Source organism: Mesoplodon densirostris, chromosome 12 (assembly GCF_025265405.1).
Source record: "Mesoplodon densirostris isolate mMesDen1 chromosome 12, mMesDen1 primary haplotype, whole genome shotgun sequence".
In the NCBI taxonomy this organism is placed as follows: Eukaryota; Metazoa; Chordata; class Mammalia; order Artiodactyla; family Ziphiidae; genus Mesoplodon; species Mesoplodon densirostris.
The window spans coordinates 50,414,090-50,441,349 of record NC_082672.1 but is presented as its reverse complement, the minus strand read 5'-3'; the positions used below and the strand labels follow the sequence as shown (position 1 = coordinate 50,441,349).

General features: G+C 39.0%; 2 protein-coding genes across 2 annotated transcripts in view; one reads left to right on the top strand and one right to left on the bottom strand.

Moving 5' to 3' along the window:
* AK9 (adenylate kinase 9) overlaps window positions 1-14,181 on the bottom strand; it is a 105,596-nt gene extending 91,415 nt beyond the window's left edge. Inside the window, exons 1-6 of the mRNA XM_060114541.1 lie at window positions 14,065-14,181; window positions 12,503-12,566; window positions 10,894-10,946; window positions 10,697-10,793; window positions 5,565-5,677; window positions 2,178-2,357 (exon numbers count right to left, since the gene is read on the bottom strand). Coding sequence (XP_059970524.1) covers window positions 2,178-2,357; window positions 5,565-5,677; window positions 10,697-10,793; window positions 10,894-10,946; window positions 12,503-12,566; window positions 14,065-14,181 — 624 coding nt within the window. The remainder of the gene's footprint in view (window positions 1-2,177; window positions 2,358-5,564; window positions 5,678-10,696; window positions 10,794-10,893; window positions 10,947-12,502; window positions 12,567-14,064) is intronic.
* An 8,435-nt stretch (window positions 14,182-22,616) lies between these two features.
* The window catches only part of FIG4 (FIG4 phosphoinositide 5-phosphatase), a 139,355-nt gene continuing 134,711 nt past the window's right edge, over window positions 22,617-27,260 (top strand). The window contains exon 1 of the mRNA XM_060115196.1: window positions 22,617-22,850. Within this exon, the coding sequence (XP_059971179.1) occupies window positions 22,785-22,850 (66 nt within the window). The 5' untranslated portion in view covers window positions 22,617-22,784. The remainder of the gene's footprint in view (window positions 22,851-27,260) is intronic.

Genomic DNA, 27,260 nt, shown 5'->3' with positions numbered 1-27,260 from the left:
AGAATGGGAGATTAGAAACAGGATTTTCATTTTAGAGAGATAGAACACCCCTGAAGTTCCTTTATCAGATGGAATAAAGCTTTAAATTGACTTGGATACTTACTAATTTCTTTTTGCTCCCCAATAAGTAGGGAAGAGTAAAGGAATAACATCAGATTTTTAGAGACAAAGAAATTAGATCTTTTATGAATACCTGAGCTTGTAGCTCATTCATTCATTGATTCATTCATTTAGTAAAGCTTAAGTGCCTACTCTGTGCCAGACACTGTTCTAGGAGCTTGAGAGATGACAGAGAACAAAACTGGGGAACAGAACAGAACTGAGCCCTTGGGTTCAGAGAGCACATGTCCCAATTGAGGAAGACAGAGTATAAACAAGTAGACAACTAAATACATCTCAGGTTAGGCTGTGGTGGTAAGAGCTAAGAAGAAAGATGATGCAGGGGAGAGGGGATGGAGAGTGATGGGAGAAGGTGGTCATGAAAGGGTTCTCTGAAGAAGTGACATTTGAGTAGAGCCACACAGATTTCTGGAGAAAGAATATTTCAAGGCAGAGGAAATAGTATGTGTAAAAGTTCTCAGCCCAAGACCTGGTAGGCATTCAATATCATATTTATTATCTTATTACCATATTTATTATCTTAATTACAATGGTATACTTTATTCAGGCTAAAATGACACACTTTTATTCCTATTTGCTGTGAGGTTTACCTTTTTTAAAAAATCTGGTATATAGATGCTGACTATTATCTAATGCCTTATTTGCACAGGGAAGATTATTTTATATTTTTTAATGGGCTGTCTTAACAGTTTTTTTTAAATTGAGATGTAATTGACATATAACATTACATTAGTTTCAGGTGTACAATATAATGATTTAATACAGTTGATCTTTGGGCAGCGTGAATTTGAACTGCATGGGTCCACTTATAGGAGGATATTTTTCAATAGTAAATACCATACTACTACATGATCTGCGGTTGTTAGGATGTAGAACCGTGGATATGGAGGTTGGATTGTAAAGTTAACTTGGATTTTTAACTGCATGGAGGGTCAGTGCCCCAACCCTGGAGTTGTTCCAGGGTCAACTGTATTTGTACATATTGTGTGATGATCACAATAAGTCTAGTTAACCTCCATCATCATACATAATTACAATTTTTTTCTTGTGATGAGAACTTTTAAGATCTACTCTTTAGTGAAAGAACGAATGTCAAAAATTCATTTAACCTATTAGTGAGGGAACCAGCAGGATGACAAAGCTGAAGTATCTATAATAACTGAAATCAGAGTGCAAAGTTTGATATCCTGCTTAATATCCTACAGGGCAATAAAACTGTAGCCTTTGGGGCTTATCTTTTCCACTAGACAAATGATTTGTGATGTAGCCATCTACAAATTAACATCTGACTTCACAGAGTCTAGGCCCTAATAGAAATAGTATTTATTCATAATAATTTACAAATTATAGAAATTATTTTAAATTATTAAACATTATAAATAAATAAATTTATAATAGAAATCACAGGTATATTTCAGTAGGGCAAGGACTGGCAAACTATGACCTGTCCCACCCCAGTGGGCTAAATCCAACCCATCACCTATTAACAGATTTCTTTATATCAATTTTCCTCATTAAGTCATGGTAGAAGATTCTTTTGAGGCCCTATTGCATTATGCTTACTAGTACTGAATTTAGGATTGTTGTATCAACATTACATGTGAAATTGGGCTATAGCTTTCTTTTCATGTGCTCTCTCTGTCAGAGTTTGAAATCGGGGTTATGCTAACTTCATAAATTGGATTCTGACTGGGCTACCTTCTTCTCCATATTACACTTGTCCTATATTGCTCTAACTCCTCACTCTAGCTTACATAGTGCTTGACACATAGTAGGTGACCAGTAACTCTCTGTTGCTATGAAATGAAGCAGATTAGCTGTCAGGATATGGAGGGACTTCCATACTGACAAGAAGGATGACCTTAAACTTGATGACCTCTACATTATGATCTAATGGCTCTTGAAAACATGAAATATTTTTGCTATTTCCTCCAGACTAAATGAAAACTTAAAGAAAGTGTAATTTTCTCTAGTAGCTGCTATTTTTTATTATTTATACTGTCATTTAATTTAATTATAGCAGTTTAAAAGTGTAGTATCTGGTATGGGGATATTACCTCTTCTTGCTCTTCTTCCTCTTCCCTTTCCTCTTCTCCTTTTCCTTCCTTTTGGGCTTCTTTCTTTTTCCTCCGACTCTCAATGACTTCAGGATCCCACTGATCTCTTGTGAATATGTATCCTGTACTACTGTGCTGCCTTTGCCCCGAAATTCTTTGGCATAAATCATAGTCAGGACACTAAGGGACAACATTAGTAATTACAGAAAACATTTTGAATATGCCTTTACTTCCTATTCACATATTATGCAGTATATAAACTCCCAAATTCCTCAAAACCCTGAGCAAATTCAATAATGTAAATGGCATTTTGAATCAGATTTTATCATATACCAAGAGAGGCACAAGATACAACTTTTATGCTGTGACAACACTTTTCTTTACCCAAAAGTTATACATGTGAGAAAGTATCAGAAGCTTTAAGATTAAAAAAAAAAGAGGGTTAAAATAACAGTAGAAAGAGCCAGAGAAATAGAATAGAAAATCAATTTAGTCAGCAAAGGTACACAGGAGGATTCTGTCAGATTAGTTTGAAAAAACTGAGAATGAATGAAAATGGGGGAATAGCCACAATCTTCTGACAAAAAATATATATCGTGTATTTATAGTATTTACTATCATTTACAGCTTTATGGATGAAGTATTTCATAAAATAGCATCAATGAGTGGGACCTGAAAGGTCATCTAGTTTAGTCTAATCTTTTCATTTTGTAAATGAGAAAACTGAATCTGGATAGTAAAAAAGGACAAAACCAAAGTCTATGAGTAATGTTCTCATTGCAAGCGCTTCCACGTGTGTAATATTTTACTCAATTCTTAAAGTAACCCTGTAAGAGAAGTAATACGATAATATGATTAAAGCCATTTTGCAGATCAGAGAAGGACTGCTCTGGCAGGGTAAGGTCACAATGTCATGAGGGGAAACTACAACTCGGGACCAGGCCTTCTGATCTGTAGCCCACGCTCTGTGACACATTATTAATGATAAACTAAGGTTTTGAGCTGTAAATCCTGCTCTGAATATTTTTCACGATAAACTCTGGATGACATTCTATAGTAGTGGTTCTCAAACATTAGAGTGTAACTGTATACAGAGGACCGTAAAAAAAAGATTTCTGCTTCCCCTGTGATTTATTAAGTCTGGAGTGAGGCTCAGACATTTTAACAAACATTGTCAGTGATTCTGATGCCAACAGTTCATGCATCACACTTTTGAGAAACAAAGGAAGCAAGAAACTTTAGAACTTTTCGTGCTCATTTTCTGATTTCTTCAGACTACTTCTATATGGAGATGGGATGGGTATTTACTGAGGCAAGACTTTTATTTAGGGTTTCTAATTTTTTCACAAAAAAAGATCTCAACCCATTCTGGTAATTTAAAAAACCACACGTATATTTGCCCTCATTCGGCAACCCAGAATACCCACATTGTGGGTCCTTGACAAAGACTATTGTCTCCTGTTTTCACTTATAGGAAGTGATTTATTAATCTTAAGGTGAATCTGAAGGTATGCCTGGGAGCAGTGATCCTCAAACTTCAGTAGCGTCCGTGTAAACTGGAGGGCTTCTCAACACAGACAGCTGGATGCTACCCCAACAGTTTCTGTAGTTCTGGGGTGCTCCCTGAGAATCTGCATTTCCAACAAGCTTCTTGAGTGCTACTAATGCAGTTGGCTCTCAGACCAAATTCTGAGAACCACTGCTGTAGTAGATCACTGGCCCTTAATGCTTTTTTTTTTTTTTTTTTTTTTTTAGTATACAGACCTCTTTAGAATATGATGAAAGCCATAGGCTTTTGCTTCAGAAAAATGTCCATACACATAAAATTTGCAGATAGTTTCAGAACGTTCATGGATGCTTAAGGATTCATGGATCCCAGGCTAAAAACTTCTGGTCTAGAAATACCAGACTCTATCCCCAAATAAGGCCAAACCATCAGAGAAGTGTGTGTTGTACTGAAGTTCTATCTCACATGAGGCCCTCTGATTATGCCCCAGCTACCTGTGGAAACTGCTGTGGACACCCACCATCACACAATATCAATGGGGTTAAGGACTTCATTCTCTACGTTAACAATCCTTATGTTGAGACCCATGTAAGATATATCTCTCATTTTGTTTTTCCTGAGGAATGGCTTGTCTTTTCATGGGCAATGTGGATTTTATATAACTGGTCACATTTCCCCTTCTGCTTTGGTTCATCAAACTTAGAACCAAATTTATGACCCAAATTTAGTGAGCATTTGGAGCCTTATGGCCTGTATATCTCTGTGTTCTTATTCCACCCAGTCTTAATTTCTTATATAATCTCTGTGTTCCATGGCCTAGACTTTATATTTGGTTTCAGTTAATTGTTTGAGATTTTTTTTTCTCTCCATTATACATATGTTCACATGGGTGACATTCTGAAGGTCACACAGGGATTTTGATTGGCCTCTGACCCTGACATTGGGCTGGGGCTGCAGATGACACCACACCCATCACTGAATGCCACCTGTCTCTCACAGCTGGCCCAAACACACCACTGAGTCCCTGCGCTTGAGCTGAGGACCATCTAATTTATTTTGAGTTATCAAACCCTTTGGGGAATCAGGCAGGGTATTGTTATAAACGGTTATCATTCATGTTCATATAAACAAGTGGTCCTCACCTCACTGTATTCTTACCACAACCCTATGAAGCAGCTATCTTTGTATCATCTTTGTGAAGAGGAAATTGAGGCTCCTAAATGTGATTTACCATGTTCTACAGTTGGTAAAGGAGAGAAATGGGAACAGGACCAACCCATCAGTGTTCTTTAACATTCGTACATCCAAATCATTTGTTCATTCTTTCATTTTATTTAACTGGCAAACATATTAGGTACCACTTATTGTGCTAGTTGAGGTTTACAGGAGTGAGACATGGTTCCTGCCTCCAAGTAAGGCAGAGTCTAGAAGAAAATGGACAATTACAATACAGTGAGGTAATATGATAGAGAAGAGCAACATGAATGGTCATCAGAGAAGTATTTAACTTTCCTGTGATGAAGCAGCTGTGGGGAAGAGAGAGAGAGGGAGAGAGAGGGAGAGAGAATGAGAGTTAGTTAATATTTGTGTTGTTGCAGAGGGGTTGGTTGTTGGGGAAAGTTCTGCAGAGATGATGCCTGAACTGGCGTTCAAAGGATAACTGTGAGGAAGCCTGGTGAAGAGGCAAGGAGGTGTTTCCCGTGGATGGAGCTACAGGTGCAAAAGCACAGAGGTATGACAAAGTATACTTCAGACCGTATAACTGATGCATAACTTATTATTTTCTTAACTCCTTAAAACAATTAAGAACATTCCTTGAATTTAACTATCAAAAAGAATGGTTATGTATACCATACTAGAAACACAACTAATATTCTTACCTTAATATTGATTATAATATCAGGTTTCAAATTTAAATTTCTAATTAATTCTATTTGCTGAAAAATAGTCATGGCATCCTGTGAAAGTGATGGTATTTCAGTGATAATATAGCCTGTAGAGTAAAACATAATTTTAAAAGTTTTATAATATTATCAATGTCTGAGAGCATGGATTTATTATTATTTATAAAAATATCATTTAGTTATTGATGAATACTAATGCTGGTCTTAAAATCATCTGTCAACATTTAAAAATTAATAGTTAAGGTTATTGCCACATGAAGTATAACTCTGAATAATGTTTTTCTGACAATAAATAAAACCATTGGGCTAGGAGGAGACATCTTTAAAAATTCCAAATCAATTTATTTTAGGCACATGAGGTGCCTAGAGAAGGAAATTCCATGCCAATAATTCTTTAACTCATGTTAGGAAACTCATATGATGAATGGTAAAGGTATATTATAGTGGGTTGCATGGCATATTATTTTTATTTCTTGAATTAATATTTCATAATACAATGGAATATATATGTATATGTTTATATAAGTTACAGAGAGTAATAAAATACCCATGTAACCCTCATACATTTTAAGAAACAACATTATCAATATGATTTTGGCTTAGTACATTTATTGGCTTGCATCCCTACCCAGAAACCTATATCTTCTCATTGAAATTCACCCTGGATACCATCATCATATTAGTTTCCTTAATATATTTCTTTAATTATGTCACTCTCTTGCTTGAGAAACCTTTCTCTTGTTAATAAATTCTTAACTCTGTCGCTGGGAATTAAAGGCCTTCGAACAATTTTTCTGCTGTTTTATAGAATATTTTTTTCTTGAAGGAACAACTGACAGACAAATTATGGTTATTAAGCTTTGATTTTTGGCAGACATTTTATAAAAACTGAATGGAGTGAGGCTGTCAAGACTGACCAGTGTCTCCTCTGGGACATGATGGCTGGCATTAACCCCTTGGTCTGACACATTGCAATTGTGGGTGCTGTGGTGAAGGGACTGCATGACTTAGCCCTAGATTGAATTCAACCTTGGATAATTCCAGAGACCAGTCAGTCCCCAGAGTTCATGCCCTCCCCTTCTAAGAAACAAGGGATTACACAAGACCTTCCTCCCATTCCCTCTGCTGCCAGCACTGCCCACATTTGTCTATTGTAAGTGGATGACAGAAAGATGCTTGGCAGTCTGTTTCCTGTGCTCTGCATCACCCTGCCCATTACTACAACCACTGCCACTGCCCTGCGAGCTTATCAGGCATTCCAAGTGCGACTGTTTGCAGGCATGCCAAACCTTGGGTGCACATGTATATTTGAATGAGTTTCATCCTTGGTCTCTTCCCTGGTGGAGGCAGCAGAAGAGTGGGTTGTTTCCATGGGGTCTGGCTGTCTCCTGATAGGCCATTATTTGGGTTGCCTTAATGTTCTGAGCAATGGATCTGGGGGCTCTACCCATTGAGAGGTGGCCAGTATCATCATATCCAGACCCTGGAAATCTGTCTATGGAAGAGTTGCGGCAGAGACGGTTACATCGCTTGTTTATCTCACCTTTGAAGATTTACAGTGGAATAACTTAGTTCTCTGGATCCAATTCTGGGAAGATCTCAGGGGATACTTCTTAGAGCTGCTGAGCCCACTGTCAACCTCTCTAATCCCAGAGACATGTTGTGAAGATGGAAGCATAGGTGAGGATTCCACCCTCCGTCCCACTTCTCCTTGACACAATTACCAAGCCCTTGCACTCCATGCTGAAAACAGAGGAATGGTAGACCCCACGCCACTCCTTGCTGGAAGGCTCTGCATATACCATCATAGGCAGAATAGGCACTTGGCAGGCTAATGCCCAGCCTGCATCACCCCCACCAAGGGAAAACTCAAAGACTGTTCACACCACAGCCCAGAGGAAACCAACAGGCCCATACCGTCACTTTGTCCCCGCTTCCTGGCACAGTGAGAAGAAGAAGGTATTCCCTATAGCCACAAAACTGAAGATGGTATGCTACTGCTTTTAGATTGAAGTGTTGAGAGATTCATGGACATTGGGTAGCTTAGCGTCCAGCCTGCCCTGATAGTCATCTCACCTCAGCCCAGCCTGGCATGAGTGGCCATATTGGTGACCAGTGACTTACAGTACCATCCACAATGTGCTATACCTGGGGCAGGGACTGCCCTGACCAGGGCTGTCCATCAGTCACTGAGGAAAATGACTTTTTCTGGAATTTAGAAGGAGGATGCAGAGCAGGGCTTCTCAGGGTGCCCAGGAATTGACTCTGCCATTTTCTCTTTGGTGAGGATGCAGTTCATGGAAGCTGATTTTGGCTCAAGGCCAACACAACATGACAGGTTGTGAATGAAGGGATTATAACTGTAGATTGTGTAACTTTTTTCTAAATAGTGACAGAACCTCCAAGTATAAAAGGGCTCTGGTACAGAAAAAAATTAACATTGGATCTGGCAATACTTTACTGACAGCACATTATCTGTCTTTAGGAATCTTGGAGTCATCAATTACCCAGCCTTACCCAGCCGCTGACCCAAGTTAATATCTCTATTTTGAAAGCCCTTCACTTCCAATATTGCTTCTACCATCTACCAGGCTGCTGGGTAAGACCAAACATCAGAAAGAATCCTTGCTTAGCAGAGAGTTTCAAACTGTGTTTAGCAAAGTGCTAGGTTCCAAAGAAATTCCTTTGGGGCTGCTGTAGGACAGGTGAGGGGAGGCTGGGCAGAAGGGGCTCAAGGTCCTGCCTTCACTATAGCCTTTAAATGAGCCCAGTTGTGCATGACTAGACCGTGGCCATGCAGTTGCATGCTGATAGTGTGGCCCTCAGACTCAAGAAATCATCTATAGGGACTTCCCTGGTGGCACAGTGGTTAAGAATCCACCTGCCAACGCAGGGGACACGGGTTCGAGCCCTGATCCGGGAAGATCCCACATGCCACGGAGCAACTAAGCCCATGAGCCACAACTACTGAGCCTGCGCTCTAGAGCCCGCGAGCCATAACTACTGAAGCCCGCGTGCCTAGAGCCCATGCTCCACAACAAGAGAAGCCACTGCAATGAGAAGCCTGCGCACTGCAGTGAAGAATAGCCCCCGCTTGCTGCAACTAGAGAAAGCCCGCGCGCAGCAACAAAGACCTAACGCAGCCAAAAATAAATAAATAAATGTATATTAAAGAAATCATTTATAGCACTCTTCCTCTGCTAGCTCTCAGGATAAGTACCAGTGTACAGGAAGTCTAGGGGAAAGAGGAATACATTAAATGATAGCAGGAGGTGCAATCAGCAAAATCCAGAAGGTAGGAAACTCTAAAAGACAAACAACCAGTTTCTTCAGCATAGAAAACACAAGATGATGGAAAGAGGTAGGGGCAACTTACAGATTAAAAGGGACTTGTGACATACTGATCAGTAGCAATATGTGAAACCTGGTTGGTTGGATCCTGCTTCCAAAATCAAACAAACAACACCAACTAGAAAAAAAATATGAGGTACATAGTGAAATTTGACAATAGACTGACTAGTAGATGATTTATTATTAATTTTTTAGGTATGATAATGGTAATGTGATAAGTTTTAAAAGAGTCCTTATCTTTCTGAGATACAGACTAAAACATTTACAGATGAACTGATATGATATGGATTAGCTTCAAAATAAAGTAGGTTGTGGGGGAATGTATGCAGAGGCATAGATGAAATAAGATGAAACAACGGTTGTCATTGTTGAAGTTGGGTTTTTGACACATGGGGGGATTTTATATCATTCTCTACTTTTACTTGAAATTTTCTGTAATAAGTTAAAAGGGTTATGAACATTGTGAATGGCATAGCTGAGTAGATTTATTTTTCTCATGTTTTTTGCTTTCTCTTTTTGCCAATACTTATAATTTATGCCATTTTTTGTTGCCATGTAAGTCACTCTAAATTTTCTCAAGAGGTAATGTGAGGTAAAGAATAAACAAAAAGATATTTGCCTATCTACCTTTACATATGCATTTTCAGTTTCAATCATTATACTTTTTGAGGTCATTTATTGACCTATGTTGGAATTCCGTGATTGTCCTTTTTACCTTTTTATTCATTTTACTTCCCACATTCTGGGTGTTTTTCCCAAGTTCATCCTCTTTATTACTGATCAGTAGATAGATAAATGGATAGCGTATTTATATGAAATAAAGGAGATGATATCTGGATATATATCTATATATGTATGAATAGATATAGTTCATTCTGTACATTATATAGATCTTTCTACCTGTAGACATAGATGATATACGTATACATATATATATGGTCTTCAGTGACAAGTCTGCTGTTGCTATTTCCACTATTGATTTTCATTGTACTGCACTTTATTTGTATTCCTGTATTCTTAATAGTGACAATGTCCTCTCTTAATTTACTGAGAATATAAAGCAGATCTCTAAATTTTTCTTCTCTTGTTCAATACATCCATTTCAGGTGGATGATTTTCTCCCAAACACATTTTGATTCTTCTTCCTTCTTTTGCAAATGCCATAGAGTTTGCTTTTTTCTTTTTAGTCATTCCGAACTTCAGTAGTCTTTCCTGAGAAATTATATCCAAAGCCCCTGCTCAGCATCCGTTTGAGGGCAGGGAGATTTCTTGGGTCCAGAGTCAGAGGGTAGACAGGCTACAGCCTGCCAATATCTGGAGCCAGAGGGTAAGCTGGTGTCATTCTAGTTCCCATTTCCAGCTTTATTAGTGTGGATTAATGCAGAGAAACCTAATCATTGTCAGGACTTAGTAATAAAACTCAGGGTGAATAGGAAAGCGATCAGCAGAGGCTGTCAGCACTGCATCAAGGACCACAGCAGATTTTTTATGCTTTTGCTGGATAACACATTACTAAAAGAAGATTGAATCATATAAACTTAAAATTTGAAAACAAATGTAGATTCTGAAGAATAAAAACAAGTGAACAAGCAAATAAAACTATTGGAGTTGCTCAACTGAATTCGGACTCTGGGATTCCTTTCCTATGCCAGGGCAAAAAAAAAAAAAAATTCAATTTCAGGAATTACTTGTGCCTCAGATAAACCACGAGTTTTAAGGCTGCATTGATAGCCACTGCTGTATAAAAATAAGCATACCAAAGTGAGAGACTTCTGGGGAGTTGAGCTTCTCCAACATTAGCTTTGTGACAAGTTCATCTGGAATGCTTTGGCCACTGATCAGCATCGACTGCAACTAAGAACAAACACAGATATTGTACAGTGATTGTATAATGTACCTGTGACACACAGCTTTTAAGGAAATCGTAACAGTTTTGAAAGTTAGATTTGCTTACCATAGCTCCTGATTCAGTGTCACTGGCAATCTGTTCTTCCAAAATGGGTAAAGCTAAAATATGAATTCAAAATATTAGCACAAATTGTTATTAGAATTTCCAAGTTAAGAAACATATTTGTGTGTTTTTTAACTAGTAACAAAGATTAATATTTGTGTCACTTTAGAGTTTACAAAGCACATTTATACACATTATGTCATTTAAGCCTAACTAAAGTATAAGGTAGCAGAACGTATTCCACAGAAAACTTGTCTCTGACACTCACTAGCTAAAGGATCTTGGGGAAGCTAACTTCCCAAACACCTTTGCACCTTGCATGCTTGTGCCCTGTGTAGTATGCAAGGGAATACGAGGATGAAATGAGGTTGTATATGACAGTGATTTGGAAATTACAAAGTATCATACAAAGTATACAGTAGTATTACCAGTCCAGATACTTTTATAATCATACGTAGTTACATCTACAGCCCATTAATTTTGCACATTGATTGTATAAAAGGAAAATATGCATCAAGAAATGTTAAAAATAGATGAATACTGAAATTTATCTAGCAAAAAGGGGTCCTGAGGCTGAAATTCTAATAACTTGGTTCCTTTTTAAGAGAAGATATTTCATTCCATGATGGAAGATATCCTGGGACAGAAATGACAGGGGTATAACTTAGGGGAGGACCCAGGAATTGATTATGTCCCTAGCTGCTAATAATCTATGGAAAGTTTGGTACTTTTTAAGATTTCCTACAAGGGAATTTTATTTTGATAAAAAAAGGGGAAATTTTTAAAGTTGTGTGTGTGTGTGTGTGTGTGTGTTACGTGTTGCAGAATTGTTCTCTCCCCCAAGTTGTACCAGATCACAATTTCACTAATGGCATGTGAAATGCTCATTTGATAACATTCTTGCCAACAATGATGGTAGAAACTTTAAAGATTCACTGCCAATTTATTAGGCAAATATAGATCAGCATTATTTTAATTAGCATTGCTTTGAGTAACAGTGAAGTTAAACTCTTTTCTTATATTTGTCCATTTTTATTTCCACTTTTATGAATTACAGATTCATTCTTTTGCTTATTTTTCTATTAAGGCATAAATGGTTTTATTGATTAAAAGAATATTTATATACAAAGACATCAACCCCTGTCATATTGCAAAGAATGCAAAGCAAATTATAAATAATAAAAAATAAAATTTATCATTAAAGATAATTAAGTCCTGGAAAATCTCCCCAAGAGCAGCTGTGAGAGTTCCATCTCTTTTCATATTTCACAGGGAGACACCCAAAACACACATATCCCCAATAGTTCTAAATTACGGAATTAGAGAATGGGAAGTAGTAGAATGGAGTCAAAGATGTTTCATAAACCTCCTAAATTCTGTGACCAAAACTAAGACTAACAGAAGGGCAAAACATGTTTGATGCTATTTTAAAGATAATGTTCACTGGGTTGATAGTGATGTGTGACAAAGCAAATATAGCAAATGTTAATCATAGACTCTAATAGATAGTAAGTAGATGGGTATATGGGTGTTCACTGTACAATGCTTTACATTTTAATGCATATTTGAAAGTTTTCATAATAAAATATTTGGGAAAAAAGATAAAATTTACCTTCTACACGAATACACTTCCATGCCTGTGTTATCTGTTGGGCTAATGTTGTCTTACCAACCCCCTTAAAAAGAAAGATATTATTTAAAACCCAATAGAATAGCTATTTGCCAACAAAACAGATATTTTTAAAGATTCTATTGATGGTTACTATAATTACATAATATTATCAAGTAAAATTTTTTCCATACAATAAATAAAGAATAGACCCTAGATATTTATAGCTTCATTTTTCTCTATTAACTGTCCCGTTTGCCACATTTTATGAAGCGATTTTTTTTTAATTAAGAAAATAGCCCTGGGCCTCCCTGGTGGCGCAGTGGTTAAGAGTCCGCCTGCCGATGCAGGGGATACAGGTTCGTGCCCCGGTCTGGGAGGATCCCATATGCCACGGAGCGGCTGGGCCCGTGAGCCATGGCCGCTGGGCCTGCGCATCCGGAGCCTGTGCTCCGCAACGGGAGAGGCCACAACAGTGAGAGGCCCGCATACTGCAAAAAGAAAAAAAAAAAAAAAAAAAAGAAAATAGCCCTGAAAGCAGGAAGCTGTACCATAATGGTATTCTAGGTATTGCACTCTTCCGATTGTTAAATTTTGTAATTTTGAGTACAAATCATTTTGATTATATTGAGATTCATCATTTTATTTCCTGCCTAAAGTTTATAATTGTGAATGTCTTGACAGACTTCCATTTAGCAACTTTCAAGAGCAAAAACTCCTTCTTAATGGACATCTTTGAAAAGTATCATAGTTTAAAGGTAAAAGTTCACTTTAATGAAGTAACACTTGCATCTGATTGCTTCCACTGTTGACTTTTAAAATTCTATTCTGTTTTTTGAAACATAATAGAAGTTATTGGAACCATTTCTTGATCCTGTCCTGGGGTCTCTAGAAAATCAAGTCAGCCCTTAGACTCTGCTATTTCGGAGAGGCTTTTATATTAACCACCTTAGGCCCTCTAATGGTAACTACCAACTAAGCTCAGAGGCTGAAAAAAGCTCTCATCTAGAGGTCCTTACTAGAACTGCCTAGGAAGGCGAGCTATCTTACGACAGCCATTCTTGGTTTCTTCCTGTTTTGCAGAAAGATAATACATAGGTCCACTAACACACTGTGGGTAAAGATGAAGCACATCCCCTCTCAGGAGCTTTAGACACTGATGAGAGTATCCTCCATTTGTCTCTTTAGTGTCCTGTCTTCACATATCCAGAGAGCCTCACAACAAATTTCACAGAAAGTTTTATATGAAAATTGAGTGTGAAATAACCTTGGATCACATACTACTAACAATTGTCATGGTGCAGTGCTTTGATGAGTTAATTTATTCATAATATAAAGCAAAGATAAATACAATCTAGGTTCCTTTTCAATAATAGTGTACAAGAGGAGAGAAAGTTAAAATTTACAACCAATACTATATCAGAGCTTGTCATACAGTGAAAGTCTAACAAACACTCAAAAAAAATTAGCACACGATGTGGTTTTCAATCTTGTATGGTAACATGAGATTATGACTTTAAAAATTAAAAAATATATTAAATAAAAAGTTAGAAGAGATAACTTACTGGTTTCCCAAATACAACAAAGCAAACAGGTTTAGACAACATAAAGTTTTTGTCAGCTTCATCTTCATTAAATATATCCACAAAAGGATGCTCTTCTGTCTTCTCTTGAGAAGTCATAATACAAAATACTACAGTAAGAAAGAGTAAGATTGTTAAAGTGCCTAGTTTAGGAGGAATGGGCAGGCAGGTTAGGGAGAACTAGAATATTCTGTGAATTTACTTAGCCCAGAAGCCGTTCCATGCCACTAAAAGATGGATTTTGCCAATAATGGCAAATAAGTTAAACTGATCTATTAAAACAATAATAGGTTCATAGTTTGAGACAGAAAGCAAAAGCCAGCTATATGCTATATAAGACAGCTAAAATAAAGTATCTTTGAGAGACTAAAGGAAAAAATACATACATGTATATATCCACATGTATGTTTTGATGTGTATATTCTATTAAAGATCAAATTAGTGTACACACAACCAGCCAAACAAAAACCCAATAGCAAATGCTTTAAAAAAATCAAACTAAATATGTTATATGTGTATACACATATAAATTTGTCAATGGGTATGTGTGTAGGGCCTACTAATGGCTCTAATTAGAAATCCTAATGGAAATGAGAAAATACGTAGAACTGAAAAATAATGAACATAATATATATCAAAATATATAAGCTCACAATTTAAGAAGTTAGAAAAAGAAAAATAGAAAAATATGTATTAAAAATTAATAAAATAGGGCCTCCCTGGTGGCGCAAGTGGTTGAGAGTCCGCCTGCCGATGCAGGGGATACGGGTTCGTGCCCCGGTCTGGGAGGATCCCATATGCCGTGGAGCGGCTGGGCCCGTGAGCCATGGCCGCTGAGCCTGCGCGTCCGGAGCCTGCGCGTCCGGAGCCTGTGCTCCGCAACGGGGGAGGCCACAACAGTGAGAGGCCCACATACCGCAAAAAAAAAAAAAATTAAAAAAAATAAAATAAAATAGAAAAACATTATATAAAGAAGGGCAACAAAGCTAAATAGAGGTATTTTGAAGAGATTTACAAATAGAAAACTGTCAAGATTGATCAAGAACTGAAGATAGAAGGCACAATTAAATAATATGAAACATTGGTTTTTTAGAGGTGTGTTTTCTCACATCTCAAAACTAAGATTTTCCTACGTTTTCATTGCTGTTGATTTCTTAATCAGAGACTGTTCTCCATATTATATTAATTATTTGAAATTTGTTGAGTCTTGCCTTATGGCCTACCACATGATAATTTTCAAAAAAATTGTCTACATCCTTGAAAAGGATACACAATTTATATTTGTTTGATGTAGTGTTCTTTAAATGTTGTTTACATAAAGTTTGTGAATTTTATTGGTTAAATCTTCCATAATGCTTACTGATTTACTGTCTACTTGATCAAACAATATTAGACATAGGAGGAAGGACCACAGAGAAAATAATGCTGCAGATATATAGATAATAAGAGGCTATCATAAAGTTATCCCAAATAAATTTGAAAACTTAGGCAAAATTGACAAATTACTAGAAAAATCAGCTTCTTAAGAAACAGAGAAAACTTGAGTGGTTCTATAACAATTAAGGAAACAATCAGTAACTAAAAATCTTCCCATAAGGAAACCAGATGGTTTTATTGAAGTGCTCCAAGTCTTGCAATCTTATAGACGCTCTTTCAGAAAAAGGATAAAGTGGAGACTTCTTACTTAATTTATGGCTCTCATATAACTTCCATACCTATACCAGAGAATAGTCCAAAAAAGCAAAATTATATGCCAACTTCATTCATTAACAAGATTTTTAAAAATCCTAATCAAAGTATTAGCAAGTTGAATCTAGCAATATATTAAGAAGATAATAACATCATGGCCAAGTTGGGTTTCCCCAGGAATTCAAGGATGGTTAGTATGAGAAAATTAATTTATCATATTAAAATAAATTTAAGGAGAAAAACTATATGATTATCTTAATAGATGTAGAAATAATATGAGACAATTCAACACCCTTTAATGTTCAATAAAAGATAAACCTCTGGGCTTCCCTGGTGGCGCAGTGGTTGAGAGTCCGCCTGCCGATGCAGGGGACACGGGTTCGTGCCCCGATCCCGGAAGATCCCACATGCCGCGGAGCGGCTGGGCCCGCGAGCCATGGCCGCGGAGCCTGTGTGTCCGGAGCCTGTGCTCCGCAACGGGAGAGGCCACAGCAGTGAGAGGCCCGCGTACAGCAAAAAAAAAAAAAAAAAAAAAAAAAAAAGATAAACCTCTTAGCAACTAAGAATAGAAGGGAACTTCTTTTATTGATAAAGGGTATGAGTGAAAGACACCCTTATATTTAATGATTAAATATTTAAAATGTTCTTTTTAAGACAAAAGAAAAGTGTAATTATTCCCAGTTGATATGACTGTCTACGTAGAAAACCCAAATATGTCACAGATAAATTTTAAGAATTAATAAGATAATCCAATTTGCTGAATTCAAAACCATTAAACAAAATTCAGTTGCATTTCTATATATCAAAAATAGCTAGAACATGTAACCAAATATAAATATGACTTAGCAGCAAAAATATAAAATAAACAGGATTAAATAGTACAAAAGATATACAAGCCTTTTATGGAAAAGTTACAAAACCTTATGAAAATACTTTAATGAATAGACTTGAAAAATGAAACAAAACTTTGTCCCAGTGGTCTGGGACATTGTTCACAGAATAATGAAAAATGGATTGGAGGGGGCTATATACTTCCAGGTAAATGAGATATGATTACATTTCTCTGTGGAAGTTAAGAATATTCAAATGGGCTTAATATACCAATATTATTTTAAGATGACAATATGAAATTAGATGTAGTAAGAAGTACTACTAGTATATTAAAAAGATTTGAGATGAAAACTTCAGGAACTAAAGGGCTGAAATTTCAAGGTTTTAAAAAATACCATCAAAATAAGTAATGCTAGTATAAAATGTAGTTGTAAAGGAGAAAATGCATCTAAACCTCTTAGAGAGATCATGCATTTATTAAGGAGTCTCCATAAAGCACACTAAAACAAGGGCGATAAGGCCTGGGATGGGGATATCTAGTTGGATGTCTAAGTACCTTGAGTTTTGAACCCCAAGATTACCCCCAAATGCTCTGTATTAACAGAAGTAACCTTCTCATTTATGGAAGAGAGCAGCCTCTCCGTGCCTCACCTGAGGCAGATGCCTCAGAAGACAATGCTCGACTTTTACAAGCTTATTTCCCCTCATAGCTTCTAGAGCAGTAACTGGGGTCAAGTGTCAGCCCAGCCCAACTGGGGAGGCACTGGACAGGAAGAAAGGTGTTATGCACCTAAAGAGCTCCAGGGCCTGGCTTTGAGTGTACCAACAGGAACCAGGAGAACACACCTGGGAAAGATCTTGAGGGTGTCAGGTGAGGGGAATGCAGACTGGATAGGAGTTTATTGATAGTGGGCTGTCTCCCATGACTCATAGTTTAACATCCTAGCTAGGACACCTGGAGCAAATCCTAATTCACTGCTGGTAATGATACTTGAAGCTTGGAAAAAAACAATGAGGTGTAAATTCCAGAACTGCCTTGACAGGGCACAGAGGCAGGTGTTAAATACTCACAGGAGTGGCATGTTAAATGGATTTATTATGTTAGGCCAGAGAACCATCAGCCTACTCTGCTCTTTGGGATGGACAGAGGGCACTCTTTTCATTAACATGTTAAGGAATGAGCTAGTAAGGGGGCACTGGCATCATTAAGCTCAGTGGTGGCTGTCCTTTTCTGGGCCAGGATTTAAAGTAAGGGAGAGGCTGCTATGATACTGGGTTCTCATGTGTCAGTGGGGATGACAGGGTCTGGAAGAGCAGAGGCCAGGTGGCAGCCCTTAACTGTCAGAAACAAAGTAGGTATAATTACTGTAATGGGCAGCAAGCCCAGAATGGCCACAAGCAAGACCCACAGAGATCTGCGGTGATAGTGATAAACCATGGGCTCCCTAGGGGTGAGACAGATGAGCAGTCGATGAAAGTGTTGATTAACTTACATTTCTAAAAACGAAAAAGGGTAAGTGAACCAAAGGCTGATGTCAGCAGCCACAGTGGAAGTCATGACTCCTTGTTCGTGATTCCAGAGCCCATTGAAGGGACGGCAAGGAGTCCTTGAGGATCTAGCCTACAACTCCATAGCAAGTATTTATAATAGGGATTCCCCAATCCTTCCCCAAGAGGACCTACAACAATTAACCAGAGAAATAGACACTGTGGAAATAGGAATATTCTCCTCTTTCAACAGTTATAGGACACAGGGTCTCAGCTGACATCAATACCAGCAGATCCAAAATGCCATCATAGCCTTGCATTAGAGCGAGGGCAAGTGGAGAACCAGTGACAAATGGAACCTTGGCTCAAGTCTGTCTTACAGTGCATCCAAAGGGTCTGAAGGATCACTCGGTGGTTATTTTCCTGGTCCTTGAGTGCATAATAGGGATTGCAGCTGGAAAAACCTTCACAGGGATTCCTTAACTGTGGAATAAGGGCCTCTGTGGTTGAAAAGGCCAAGTGGAAGCTCATGAAACTGCACACCTGCTCCTTAGCCTTTGCCCTAGATAAACAATAGTAAATCATCCTGAACGAAATGGAAGAGTGCTACCCCAAAACTATTTAAAAGATGCATTGTCCTGTTTAATTCTCTAGTCTGAGTTTCTGCAAAAACCAGATCATGACAGATGATACTGGACCACTGTAAATGTAACTAGGGGCAGTCCCAATTGCAACTGCTGTGCAGAGAACTTTACTAGACGGACACAGCTTCTTAGACTTGATATGTAGCTACTCAGCTGGAAAATGCATTTTTTTTCAATACACATCAAGGAGGAGGATCAGAAGCAGTCTGTATTTACTTAGAACAGTCAGCAATGGACATTTAGTCTTACCCCGGGACTCTACTGCTCTTTGTAACAAATATAGAACAAAGGGGTCTTGTTGATCCACAATATTGACAATATCAGACCTGGTGAGCGGGAAGTAGCAAGTGTTCTGGATGCCCTCATAAGACGTATGGGCAGCAGAAAGTGGGAAATAAACCTACAAAGATTCGAGGACCTGTTATATTGGTGAAGTTTTAAAAGGCCAGTGGTCTGGGACATTCTGAGACCTTCTCTCCAAGGTAAAGGACAAGTTACTGTACCTTACACCTTCTACCTCTAAAAAAGAGGTGCAATATTTTGTAAGTCTCTTTAGTTTTTGGAGACAGCATGTAGCACATTTGGGAATATTGCTCTTATCCATTTAAGGGGTGACTTGGAAAGCTGTCAGTTTTGAGTAAGGCCGAGAGCAAGAGAGAGCTCTGCAGCAGTTTCAGGCTACGGTGCCGAGGCCTTGCTTCATGGGCCGTATACCTGGCCAGATCCCACGATGCTAGAGGTAGCTGTGCTGGGTAGGATACATTTTGGGATCTTAGAATGCCTGGCCATGGGACGTCACACGGAAGTGCCCATCGTGAGCTGGGTATGTCAGACAATCAAGTCCTCAAGTTGGGCAGGCACAGCAGTAATCCACTGAACGAGAAAAATGCAACACTGGGATCAGGCCAAATACATTTCATAAGCAAGCAGCCTAGACACCCCCATGTCACCTATCTCTGGCTCACCAGTGTCTCTTGGCTCATACCGCATATGGAATTCCCTAGGAACAGCTGATAAAAAAAACAAAAAAAAAAATCATGGATGAATCATGATATATTGGTGCAAGCTGTAAATGGAATGCTTTCAGGCTTTAGTCCCACTCAGGTGTAGCCCTGAGAGATGGTGATTAGGGGAAATCCTTCTGGTGGGTAGGGCTTTAAGCAGTATTCCTAGGTCCTCAATTTGGAGAATCCAGTGCTGAATGGCTTGGTGCAGGGCCTGGAAGGAGCAAGACTGGATGATAAGAGAAAAAAGAGCTCTGCGGAAGAAGCATGTGAATGGGGCTATGAGAGTGGTGTAACAAACATGATATATGGTGATCCCCAATGAGTCACACCCTTGTATAAGGAGTTACTGCACTGGCAGGTGGAGGTAGTTGCTGCTGCATAATTGGGGGCAGGGAGATATCTGTATTTTTGTGCTTCCTTTTCTTTTAGAAACTGGGACCAGACACCACCTTGAAGAACCAGTGACAAGGTGCTGGAAATTTAATGTGTGGGGAGGGGAGTGACTATGAGTGGCACAGAGAGTGGAACGTAGCAGATGTTATTAGTGCCCTGCCCCTATCCACTTGATATGTGCCTTTTCCAGGGATGGCCAGCCCAACTTCCAAGGGCTGGCATGTGTGATTCTTTGTCTAAGGACTCTTTGTCTAAGGACTCTTTGTCTAAGGACTCTTTCTAGCTGCCAGAACTTATTCTGCCTGAGCACAGGGCAGACTAGAAGTTACAGGGAATTAATGTTCTGCCATAGCAGCCCTCAACCAATAACTGATGGGAGTTGGTGGATAAATACCCCAGCTCCCTTTCCCCTTACAAGGAATAACTGGGACAGACATCCAAGCATTCCCCAGTGAATTCAGCCCACAGAGAAATTTGCTTGATAATATTCCCTTTATTAGCTTCCTTCCCTTTCCTGCTGTTGTTCGCTAGATTATTGCCCACGTAAACGATTTGTCCTCAAATTTTGTCTCAGGATCTAATTCTGGGTGAACAAAACTAAGACCAGGTTCGAATGAAAGTGCTTAATTATAGTATAACATAATAACTGAAAACTAAATATTGGAAAACCAGAGTTCTACAGTTATTTCGAGTTGTTATCCTAAATAAAAACATTGTGCAAATACTTAACTCATGTTCAGAAGGGTTGGTTTCCATTATGAAGTGGAACAGAACTAAATATTTTTCCCAGTTAAAACATCTAAGTCAATGCAAAATGCCAGAACTGACATGGCCATCTTTCTAGTTCTTAATAAAAAGGGTCCCAAACTATGAAAGAAAATGTAAAATAAATAATTAAATATTAATTTAAAAATTTTGTAACTTCTCAATTTTGAATTTACAATATAATCCCTAATGTCACATTATGGATTTTAAATTTTAAAGTTTCCTTACACTTATAGCAGTTGAAAAATCCTCTAGCAGTGGGTTCTGCGGTTAACAGGGGGCCCATCTCCTGGGAAACCTAGCACTTCTACCTAGGCTGGGTTAGCTGTCACTAGAGTACATCTTACATCTCACAGTAGGTGCTCAGTAAGTATCTGTGGAATGAAGACATTGATACTTGAAAAGGGAAGTGGGTTTAAAAAGAGGAATTTACGGAGATCCCGAAGTTTAGTTTTGCAAGAAAAGGAACTGGTCTGGGGTCCACGCAGGATGTGGGATTCTATTCGTGCGACACCAAAATGCATCCGAGCGGTGGACTCCGACCCCCACGTACCTGGCCGCAGCGGACCCCAGCGGACCCCACCAGCAGGCCGTAGCCGCCTCCCGGGACTCTCTGTGGGGCGGTTGGCAAGGGATCTGCTGAGCGGTTACCAAGGGAACCCAGAGCTGAGAAGAGCGCAAAACCTCTCGGGGGGCGGGGCTTCGGGAGGTGGGGCTGTGATTTATTTTCTCATTTTCAATATTCACTTTTGTACCTAATTTTGTATTCATAATTATAATACACTCCTTTTCACAAAAATGGAAGGTGATGATCAAAGAGGGTAGGGTACATGCATTGTCTATTTATGTTCACGCACATCCAAAGGAAGAAACCTTTTTTTTTTTTTTTTTTTTTTTTTTTTTTTGCGGTACGCGGGCCTCTCACTGTTGTGGCCTCTCCCGTTGCGGAGCACAGGCTCCGGACGCGCAGGCTCAGCGGCCATGGCTCACGGGCCTAGCCGCTCCGCGGCATGTGGGATCTTCCCGGACCGGAGCACGAACCTGTGTCCCCTGCATCCGCAGGGGGACTCAACCACTGTGCCACCAGGGAAGCCCCGAAAACTTATTTTAACGCAAAACTACAAAGCCAGTGCTACACTGCACTGCATTGCACTCGGCAGCTCATTTTTAGAATTTACAGATCGTTAACCTCGTGCACAAGTATGTGGCAGTTGGAAATTTCCAACTTTAGATGATTCACAATAAATTGCTTGAACCACACACCCTCTGGACGATGTGGGTTTTGTTGACTCTTCTAAGGGTAAAATAGACAACAAAGAGAGCGAGGGCGGCGGGGGAAACACTCAGTGAAAGAACATTGTAGGTTTCCAAGAACACAAGGGCAGAAGTAGGCAGGGAAAAACAGACCAACTTGGGAATGGATCTATCTGCAACTCGGAGAACCTCTTCAAAAGAAGCAATCCAGTCCCCAAATATCCACTTTTCTAAAGAGAAGGACCAAATAAACGAGAGATTCAACTAAGTAAACCAACAGCTCTTCTCCCCACCCACTTTTTCTCTTGCCAGTACCAAAGATGGCGCTCTTTGCTTCCTCCCTCGGCAGTACGCAGGTTCTGGGATCCTCTACACGACCTCTCTATGGTGCACCCTCCAGCCCCGCCCCCTCCGTGCCTGGGGCTGGGCTTGCCTGGAGGTGGGGCGTAGGATCCGGAAACACTTAAGCCGTATTAGCTGGTCACTATATATTTATCGCCCAGGCGGTGTTTTTTCCGGCTGAAGCTGGGGGCCAGGGTCTGAGACGTCTTCTGTTCGAGTCTCCTGGGGCAGTCCACAACCTGGGCCGCGGCCTGGGGCTCTGCCGTGGGGGCCCCCATTAGCTCGGGCCATGCCCACGGCCGCCGCCCCCATTATCAGCTCGGTTCAGAAACTGGTCCTGTACGAGACTAGAGCTGTGAGTACCCTGCGCAGTGGAGCGCGGGCGGGAGGATGGCGGCCGAGTAGGTGTGGGGCAGAGGCAGCATTTCCACCCGACCCCCCGCCACCCCTATTTTCCCAGTTCCCTAATCCCAGCGGCGGGGAATATGCTCGAGGGGGCTTCGCCCAGTTACCGCACCCAGGGCTTTTGCACGTAAACATTTCCACTTAAAAGCTGCTGTCGGAACACACTGGCAACAGGTGTTTGTGGTATTTCAGTAACTGTTAATGAGGTTTTATACGAGTTACTGAATTCTTTGCAACTTTCAGAAAGTCTTAAGAGTTCTACAGTTCACTGGTTACAATTCAGGCAGGGGTATGGAGAATGTTTTTGACCTATGAATCGGTAACTTGTCTGTTTTCCTATTCCATGGCATAGCATCGCTATGATTTATGTTAATTACGTGCGCTTTTATTGCTGACATTTTTGGTTCTCTTTATTTGAAAGGAAAGAAGAACTTATTCTGTTTAAAGACAGTTGATTTGTTGGGGTAACGTTATTGTGCTTTTCACTTGACTTTTTTCCAACACATTTTATTTTGTTTTATTACTTCAAATTGCCATGAAAATAGTTGCTGGTAGAATAAGCAGATTCGTTTTTATGTTTAGGTTACTAGTTCCCTAAAATATAGGGAATGGTGTTTATAGAAATATGTACTTTGTCATTTGTGTGGTTGGAAAATAAAGTATACTTTTTAAAATTGGGGTAACAGTGATATTAGGGTCTGTGTTTAAATTACACTTTATGGTAACAAGATTGCATGTGCTGGAAACCTGCACAGTACTCTTCCTTGTGCTATAGAGTGTCTTACAAGGCACAGTCAGTGGAACTTGGGTTGTCTCTACTAGGTAGAAGAGTATAAGAAGGTACTTATCCTAACAGTTTCTCGGTTATAACAGCGTCCTAATAGCTTGTCTGCCTCAGGTCATCATTAGTGTAGAAACACTGTTGACCCTAAATTAGTTTTGGTGACAATTTCATTTGATTAGATCCAGACCAGAAGATGAAATTACCTAATATACTGTATTTGCAAATATCTTCAGTTGTCCTCTGAGGAGAGCTCTACAGAAGTATCATTTTGAAACAAAACCTTCTGCTTTCTGTACAAGTGCTGATAAATGTCCCTAGGTAGAAACATACATACTATATTTAAAACACAGAAATTTCAGCCCATTAATAAGCTGAACATTCATGAGGACTGGCTGAGATGCGAGTGTTCTTTCTAAAGCACAATTCGTATTATAGGGCTTTTCTGCTCAGAACCCTTCAGTGGCTCCCATTCTGAGGAGAGTAAACTCTGTATCTCGTAGTTGACTGTTTAGTTACTGGCAACTAAATAGATCCTAGGAATTAAAAAAAAATGGTAGCAGGTTGTATTAATGAGACTAATAGCTAATGCTTTTGGAAGAGTTCTGTGTCAGGCACTGGTCAAGGCACTCTACGTACTTTATTATTTAATCCTCATAAAACTTCTAAGAGGCAAATGTTGTTGCTATTCCTGTTATTATTTGGTGAAGAAGAAAAATGAGGCAAAACAGGTTAGCACAGTGCTGTTGAATAGTGTGGGCTGGCAGCTGGTGCCAGGCATAGATAGTTTGTAACTGGATGGCAACAAATTGCATATAGAAATTGAGAGTGATTAGAAACTTTTACAGCAATTTGACAGAGTAATTGTATTTCAGATGAATCAGCTAAACATTGGGTTTATGATTTATGTCTTTGGCTTTCTGTTTTTAGCTTTGTTATGGAAATTTCAAGCAAATACAAAGTAAACAGAATAGTATAATAAACTCCCATGTAGCCATCACCCAGCTCCAAAATTACCAACATTCTGTCATCCTCTATTATCTGTAACTTGTTCCACTTCCCACCCACAACTTATTATTTTATATGGTTCTTTTTCTTTAAAATTTATGTAAATCAAAATGCACAAATCTAAGCTATAGATTTCGGACAGAAGTATACATGTGTTAACCACACGCTTATGTTGCTGAGGAAAGTTCCCTTGTGTCCCTATCCAGTCAACTGCCCCCTTTCCCTTCCTGGCAACTCATATTCTGTTTTTTAAATGTTAGATTAGATATGCCTGTTCAAGAATTTTATATGAATGGAATTGTACAGTACACACTCAAGTCTAGTGTCTTTTGCTCAGCATAATGTCTTTGAGGTTCACCCATGTTGTTGTGTGTATCTGTAGTTTGTTTCTTCTTATTATTGAATAGTTGTCCATTGTATACATATTCCACAATTTGTTTATACGTTTTCCCTATTGACTTGACTATTTCCACATTTAGACTGTTGTTAATAAGCCAGCTGTGAACATTCTTGAACAGTTATATTTGTAGACATATGTTTTCACTTCTCCTGGGTAAATACCTCTTAATGAAATTGCTGGTCACAGGGTTGATGTTAGGTGGTTGTGCCATTTCACACTCCCATCAGCAAGGTATAAAAGTCTCCATTGCTCCATATCACTGCTGGCATTTAGTGTTGTCAGTCTTTTTAGTTTTTCTAGCGGTGTATAATGGCATCTTATTATGGTTTTAATTTGCATTCCTCTAATGACTAGTGATGTTGAGCATCATTTCATGTACCTATTGGCCATTTTTATATCTTCCTTTTTGAAGTGTCTGTTCAAGTCTTTTGCCCACTTTAAAAAATTAGACTGTTTGCCTTTTTATTATTGATTTGTAGGAGTTCTTTATATATTATAGAATCAAGTCCTTCATGATATATGTATTGTGAATATTTTCTTTCAGTCAGCGGCTTGCCTATACATTTTATTAATGATCTTTTTTCAGCTTTATTAAGGTATAATTGACAAACAAAATTGTAAGATATTTAAAGTGTGCAATGTGCTGATTTTATGTATATATATAAAATTTTATATACATATATACACATTGTGTTAGCAATCTTTTGACGAAGAGAAGTTTTTAATTTCAATGAAGTATAATTTATCAGTTTTTTTCTTTCATAGTTATTGCTTTCTGTGTCCTATCTAAGAAACCTTTGCCTACTCCCTGAGCACAAAGATATTTTCCTATGTTTCCTCTAAAAGATTTATACTTTTAATTTTACTTTTAGGGGTGTGTTTCATATTAAATTAGTTTTGTGTATGGTGTGATGCAGGGATTGCATTGCTTATCTATTGTGGTGTAACAAATTACCTCCAAACTTAATGGCTTTAAACATTTCGTATTTCACAGTTTCAGTAGATTGGGAATCTGGGTGTGACTTAACTGAGAGCTTCTTACTCAGGATCTCATGAAGTTGCAGATGTCAGGTGGGCTACAGTCCTCTAGACTGGGCTGGAGGATTTACTTCCAATATGGCTCACTCACATGCTTGGCAGTTGAGCTGGTTGTTGACAAAAGGCTTCAGTTCCTCACCTAATGGACATTTCCATAGGACTCCTTGAGTGTCCTTATGATGTGGTAGCTGGATTTGTCCTGAAAGAATTATCCAAGAGAAACAAGGGCGAAGCTGCAATGTCTTTTGTGACCTAGCCTCAGAAGTCACACGCCATCATTTCTGCAATATCCTATTGTTCATGCAGACCAGCCCTGTTCTGTGGTAGGGGACTATACGAGGGCATGAATACCAAGAGCTGAGAGTCTTTAAGGGTTCTTGGAGGCTGGCAACCACAGGGATTGAGGTTCACTTCTTTCCATACATCAGTTGTCCAGCCTCATTTGTTGAAAAAATTATCCTTTATTTTATTGAATTTTTTGGTATTCTTGTGAAAAATTAGTTGAAGAAATGTGAATTGATTCCTGAACTCTCTATTTTGTTCCATTGATCCATTTGTTCTTCTTTATGGCATTTCCACGTTGTCTTGCTTATTATGGTTTTATAATTAGTGTTGAGATCAAGAAGTGTAAGTTTTCCAACTTTATTTTTTTCCAAAGTTGTTTTGCCTATTCTAAACCCTATGCATTTCCATATGAATTTTATAATCAGCTTATCAATATATAATAAAAAGCCTGTTGGGATTGTGATTTGGATTTCATTGAATCTATAGATCAAATCTGGGGAGAACTGAATCTTGATGATATTGAATCTTTCAATCCATGGTGTATTTCTCCATTTAATAGGTCTTTACTTTTTCTCAGCAATATGTTATAGTTTTCAGTAGAAATTTTATATGTCTTTAAAAAACCTATTCCTGGGCTTCCCTGGTGGCACAGTGGTTGAGAATCTGCCTGCTAATGCAGGGGACACGGGTTCGAGCCCTGGTCTGGGAGGATCCCACATGCCGTGGAGCAACTGGGCCCGTGAGCCACTACTGAGCCTGCGCGTCTGGAGCCTGTGCTCTGCAACAAGAGAGGCCGCGATAGTGAGAGGCCCATGCACCATGATGAAGAGTGGCCCCCGCTTGCCACA